Raw genomic sequence first — 6659 nt, 5'->3', positions numbered from 1 at the left:
ATTCAAGGGCATATTTAAGTGGAACATGAGGAGAATACTGGTTAAACAGTTCAGTGTTGACAGTTGTGCATTTTCAGTCTGCACGAGGCACAAATGGACTATCATCATGTGTCACTGCAGTCTAGCCTGTTGGCTTTGACACTTGTTGAATGGGAGTCTCAGTCAGGGCTCTGGGCAGAGCCTCACAGACTTTCAGCCCAAGATAAGGATGATTTAGCTCGGGTGCTGCTGATGTCAGCAGTTTGCAGTCAGGTTTTCCTGGCTGTCTGCATATCTGTGGAATTTCTCTCCTCCCTGCCATCTCCAGCGGGTGCAGCTCTGCCCATCCTGAATGCCCTGCAGGCTTAGCACATCGGCCTGCCCTGAGCAAACAGCACCTGGAGCGGTGGAGGAGTCTCTACTCTGACCCACTGTCACACTCAAATTCACATCAGTGGCTCACCTCACAGGCTCTCTGACCAAAGATGGTTTGGGCTCAACAGAAAGGCCATGTTTGGAAAAGAGGATGAACGAAATCTGGGCTTTTTTTGAAAAGGGTTCATACCCAATGTGATGTGGATTTCTGTGGTGTATATGTATTCAAGAGAGAAACTTTTAGATCCACATCCTTTGATAATTTGTTTAACACTCCCTCAGAATCGTTGTGTGAATTTGTGTAAAATAACAAATGGAAATTGTCTCATCAAGACTTATAACCTTTTACAGCAAACAAGGGCAAACTTACACAGCAACTGAGAAACCCACAGTTCACTTTGTTGAAAATAAAATCTCACCATTACCACGATACACGAGTGGAGGAATTGTGACCATCTGTAGCCTGATGCTGCCTACATATCTGTGATTGAGTCAGTGAGTGAGCTGTGCAGCTCAAGTACAGTTACAGATCCTGTAAAGTGTTTGAGAGAATAAACTCAACGACCTCATCTCCCACCTGCCTGCATTTTCTTCTCATAGACATCCTGAAACTGTTTCCTTGTTGAATCAGGGTTTTGTATTAAAGTTGCTGATAATCTTCCACTTCATGGAGTGGAAAGAGCTTTCGGTTGAGCCACAGATCTCTCCAGTCAACCTGCTCTATGTCTACCTTGTCAACGACTATGGTTAACGTCTTTCCTTGATGTTCAAAATTGTACATTACAAGACTATGAGCATATATATTTGTGCTGGACAGGAAATATTTCTGTTAAAAAAAGAGCAAAAAGCTTGACTTGTGTTAAGAATAGTTGTGGTGATTATTCATACATTTCCACTCTCCGGTCAGACAGTGTTCTTAATAACTGCAGTGACAAACAGAGTGAGACATTCCTCGACACCTCACATGAAGTTATTGCCAGGTGAATAAATGTTTTCCCACCTTCTGTAACACAACACGAAAACACACGCAGCAACAGGCTCCGGGTGTGAAGCTGCATTTCTGTTGCTAAGAGGAATCCTGTCAGATATTTCTCTAAGGTGTGTTAGTCCAAAGGCATTTAAGAAATGTACCACTTTACCCACATTCTAATGGCCATTAGCTCATTTCATATATATATATACCACAGACAGCCTGTTAACAGTAAATGAGCAGTGGAATGACTTCATGTTGCTAAATATTTGTTCAAATTATCCCATCACCAGTGATTACTCAAAACAATTTTTTGACCGTGAGGATGTTAAAAGAAAAAGCTGAAAAAGAGTCCTCAAAGGTACTTTTGTTTCCAGAAATTCAAGAACTCCTTTATTAAAAAATATATTAAAAAGTCATAACACTCTTCAAACATTCTTTCACTAAAAATGTAAAAGAACAGACTTTACATTTGTGCTCAGATAATATATAAAAATGTATTAAACCATGCAAGAAACACATACATCAGTTTTTTATATTGTAAAAGGCCTCATATATTGTTCAATTGAATACATATTTAGTCCAAAGTAGATTGCAAATATATTTTCTCTGCAAAGGCAAAATGCAGATCAATTTCAGGGGAGAAGAGCACCACTGCAAAATAAGCACCATTTTAGTTGCGTAACTTGATTGAAGGAATTTAAAACAGCTTGTTTAGTACTTTTTTTCTTACATTATTTATGATTACATATTTTCCTCAAGGTTACAGCACACATATGGCCAACAGTAGAGCTGAACGGTGCTTAAAAATCCACTCATAACTTACGATAACTTAACATCTAGACAGCTTGGCTGTAGCTACAATATATCATAAATACAAAATAATTAATTTAGCCGCAGTCTTAACTGTACATTAAGAGCAAAAAGAAATGACTGACTTAGTTATTTTCTTTGGTCAGGTCAGCTTCTGTGAAACAAAGAACAGACATCTGTGATGAGCGATTCTTTTTGTTTTCTCATCTCAGTTTTAAAGAGTGACATGACTCTGTGTTTGACTTACACAGTGATCCTGCAGTTTCTCGCTTGTACGTAGCTTCCTGTGTACCTGATATCACACCGCACCTCATTATTGGAGAAATCTGACTCCTGGACAAGCTGAGAGGGGTTCACTGTCACCTGAGAAATACAGAAAAGACATTCATGTAAATACATTTCAGCATTGTTCATGCTACTCAGTTCTTTTAAAATCAATTTGACTCCATTTGATATAACTCCAGTTGTTGTTGTCTTATCATTAATCAGCTGCTTATATATCTTGTCCGATTCATAAATCAGCTCTGGGCTCCCACCTTAAGTATGTAGTTTCCTGGTTGTACATCAGTGATGTCAATCCACTGACAGTCGATGTTGGCATGATATGTATCATAGCAACCAGGACCAAGCCCCTGAGAAAAAGCCATGTGTATAATTTTATCTTCTGAGGACTTCAAGAATAAACCCATATTTGAAATATATTAATAGCATAAAATGTTCCACATTTAACAAATCAGACATTCAAACAAACATGGAAGGATGGTTGGTTCAATGGACAAATAAATGAACCAGACAGACCAACCTGTGTGTGAGCGGTGCAGGCGAAGCGCCGTCGTACTCCTGGGTCACATGACGTGTCCTCCAGACAGAAACTGGCCTTGTGTCCCTCAGCCACTTTCTCTCCAGTGGAGATGTCCAGCAGGTCATAGTTACTGAAGGCCTCCATACTGTGGTAGTGCCTGAGGACAAAAAGAGAAAAACACACAGATACAAAAGAGAGCTGTAAAAATAGTTTGATCATATACTCATGAGCACCAACAAAATACATAAAACAGAGATGCTTGACAACCGTAATGAAATATGGGATGAGTTCTTCAGAAATGATTTATGATGAATAAGCTGGATTAAGGAAGGATCAAAGGAAGCCATCCTCATTTCACTGAAAAGATGATGAGCTGTGGCCCAATGTAAGATTAATGGTCTCCTAAAATGAGACATATTGCAGTGGAAGAAGCTATTACAAGTTCAGGCTAGTAAGTAATAAAACATATTTTAAAAAGATACCGAAGAGTTAACAAATACGTGAAAGATTGTCAACAGAAGTGCAATTGGAGTTAGTGTGTCTGACTGCTGAGTGTAAATGTTTGATTTATTTGCAGATTTGTTATATCCAACACATTTGTTGCTTTTACTACATTATTTTATCCACGTTTTGAATATGCATGACATTTAATTTCTCTTTGTGAGGACTGATTTCTCATGGTCTGCTAATATGGATCCTAATAGCACTGTGTAGGGACTGGGTTGTTAAGGTACATGTATATGTGTATGTAACAGTGAACATACTGGTGACAGCTGTGCCATTCCCACTCATGTCTGGGCTTCACTGGGAGGAAGTCGGCTGTTCCTTGGTTCTTCACACGCTGTGGGAACCGCAGCAGGACTCTGTATTCGAGATCACTCACTCTTGGATGGTACGCTGACCTGGAGGGAAGAGAAATGACGTGTCTAGTTAAACTCAAGCATCTTTGCTATGAGCTGACACAGAGAAACATTATCTGTACTGCGCATACTGTACTGCACCCTGAAGCTCATATCCTCTTCACTGACCAGGTGACATAATATTAGATTTACTGTCAAAGTGACAGAGGTGGTTTCTGGGCTTGCCTCAGGGGTTTTTTGTATTCACCTCAGGAATCCGTTGCCTTTCATCTCAAAGCTTATTTTACTTGGCAAAGTAGCTGCTCAGATCAGAGGAGAGAACCTCGGGCGGTTGCCAGGTTTGAGTCCAGCCGCTCTGTCACTCAGCTGTAACTTCCAAACGGGACTCGGGCCAGCACACATCCTAATGTGGCAACCTCAAAGGAATCCTAAACAGTTATCATCACATTTTTTCTTTAGTCCTATGTATACATGTGTACCCAATTTTTTGTGTCTTAAGTTATCTAGAGTAGCGACTCTCAACCCCAGGGACCTTGAGGGGGGTTAAGGGTGTCCGCATAAAAATGAGGGATGTTTTATTTATATTAATTATCTCACTGACTGGGAAAGATGGATGTATAAGAATGACTTTTCTGTTCATAGGTTTCACACTCTTCACTGTTAATCTTCCAATCTGCAGAATAGACAGTGATGGAATTAATTAATCTTATAAAATGGGGATCCCTGACACTACATCTTATCAAATACAGGTCTGTGGCCTGATGTGTATCAATTTGGGGTACTTAACACCAGAAAAAAAGGTTGAGAACCACTGGTCTAGGGGAGCTGCTGTCTTATAAAATTTCACTCATACCAAAGACAAAGTGCACTTTATAAGGAGAGGAGTGAATTATTTACTTGACTGGCAGATTTACGCAGTGTAATGACAAATGAAAAGGGCACCTGGACAAACAGTTCTCCTCAGCTGCACAGCGGAGTGCGTACATCTGAACTCTCTGGATGTAAGAGGCAGCTTGGATGTAGTAAGGGTCAGGAACCAAGTCTGGGAGACCTGCAGAGGAGATCAATGAACAATGCAGGGTCATTTACTATTGTTTAAAAATTGGGGATTTAATCAGTTCAACTTTTTTTAATCTGCACTGGAAAACAGGTGGAAGCTTTTCAGTTCCAGTGAAGTGGGGGCATTAAGCATAATGATGTATAATCAACTGAAATCTATGTGGTGATTTGAATATGAACATATAAATTATGATTGACATCATCAGAACATGTATCTTACTTTTATTATGAGATCTATATTTATCTGCTGATTCGATTTACAAATATGGAACATAAGAAGAACAAATATAAATAATTAATAAAAACTACTTAGGTTTGATACATGAATGCATTTGATATCAAACATGTGCATTATACATCTACTTGAACATATTACTGAATAGAGAACTTTGGATACGTATACTATCATAACTTACAGAGTTAATGTCTCCACCACTGGCTACTTACTAATGACCTAGTCTATCAATCAAACATTTTAATTTTGCTCATAGCCTCTCATAAATGAGATATTACTTTTGTCAGAAGGGGGCATTAACTCTCCCTCTAATTAAAAATGTATTTAAATGTGCATTAGAAAAAAGAGAATTACATTTTGAGCATGAAAATGGACGCGGGGCATTTAGTATGTAGCTTTATGCACTGCTTCAATCAACGAGCCGTGATTGATGAGGCGTATGGATTATTCAGACTTCAGATGGTTTCAGGGTGTTAGGTATTAAGACTTTTTTTTTTTTTATAGGTTGAGGTCCAAACAATGTCTGTCAGGCTAACTACTTTACATACACTTAAATTTGAGTTACACTTAAACACATGCACTTTAATTTAAGCTTTAATCTCTCTTGTCTGCCGTACCATTGTGGAAGAGCCTGGTGCCATAGCCCGCCCCTGGTGGTGGGCGCGCAGGGACCCTGTTTCTGCGGTCCGGTGGGTAAATGTCATAGAAAACTGAGTTCCTGTGATGAATACTGTGTGGATCCCGTGGGTCACTCGTGTCCGTAATCCGTGTTGTATCCGGCCTTGGACGAGGAAAATGTATTTCTACCGAGTTACCTGACAGCGCTGTGGGAGAAATATTTGCCTCTGGTGTGACTCTTTGCGCGCTGCGAGCGTCTCCTACACTAGTTTGCTGTCGTCCATTCACTCCATCCTCGGCCGTGTTGACCGAGCCAGTTGTGGCAGGTGACTGGGCTATTGAATCCGAGCTCTCCGGTCTTATCCGACCGCCTCGGCCATGCGTAAAGTCTGGAGATCTTACCGGTGACTCAGTAGCTTGTTGTGCTCTAGTGCCATGTCCAGGTGTGCTGCGGCCTCCTCTTGGGATTCCGCTGCCGGAAAACTCCTGGATGGTGTTGGGGGCGGGAGCGCTACCCATAGCTATAGTATCTCTGGTGGTTGCGGTTCGCGGTGGGGCCTGACTATGTGACCCGGGTCGTCCAGAGGGAAGCAAATACTGACCTGCTTCAGCACCAAGAACCAACGCATTCATTTGCCTTAATTCGTTTCGTTGAGAGTTGACTCCGGGTGCGCCCTCGAGGTCTCCAGGTCTGGTTCTTGTGGATCTACTGTGCGCAACAGGAGGGTGAAATTGTTGGTTTTTTGTTGTCAGTAAGAGCTCAGGACGTCTTCTGCTGTGCGTGGGTGATCGGTATTGAGTCCCAGTGCTCAGTAAACTGTACACCTGACCGTTATTCTCCCACTGAATCCGGTGTCTCCACGGTCCAGCAGGTGCGCGTACATGTTGCTGACCAGTACACAAACACACCAGAACATCAAGAAGGCAAATAAAAAAAAACTTCTCCAT

General features: G+C 41.1%; 1 protein-coding gene across 1 annotated transcript; it reads right to left on the bottom strand.

Moving 5' to 3' along the window:
- Positions 1–2380: 2380 nt before the first annotated feature.
- Positions 2381–6659, bottom strand: loxl5a (lysyl oxidase-like 5a). The gene is made up of 6 exons (XM_053322968.1): positions 5711–6659; positions 4742–4850; positions 3704–3841; positions 2940–3096; positions 2674–2769; positions 2381–2500 (listed from the first exon to the last, which is right to left on the bottom strand). The coding sequence occupies exons 1-6, from the start codon at positions 6657–6659 to the stop codon at positions 2381–2383; spliced, it is 1569 nt and encodes a 522-aa protein (XP_053178943.1).

The sequence above is a fragment of the Scomber japonicus genome, chromosome 7, assembly GCF_027409825.1.
Source record: "Scomber japonicus isolate fScoJap1 chromosome 7, fScoJap1.pri, whole genome shotgun sequence".
NCBI classification, from domain to species: Eukaryota; Metazoa; Chordata; class Actinopteri; order Scombriformes; family Scombridae; genus Scomber; species Scomber japonicus.
Note: the sequence above shows the minus strand (reverse complement) of the source record. Positions and strands in the feature narration are given on the sequence as shown.

What these genes read in the sequence shown, in the direction of transcription:
- loxl5a (XM_053322968.1), bottom strand. Translation starts at nt 6,659, where the DNA reads ATGGAGAAGTTTTTTTTTATTTGCCTTCTTGATGTTCTGGTGTGTTTG. An exon ending in CACCAGGCTCTTCCACAATG is followed by an intron (nt 4,851 to 5,710) that starts GTACGGCAGACA and finishes TCTCCTCTGCAG; the next exon opens with GTCTCCCAGACTTGGTTCCT. An exon ending in GAGGAGAACTGTTTGTCCAG is followed by an intron (nt 3,842 to 4,741) that starts GTGCCCTTTTCA and finishes TCTTCCCTCCAG; the next exon opens with GTCAGCGTACCATCCAAGAG.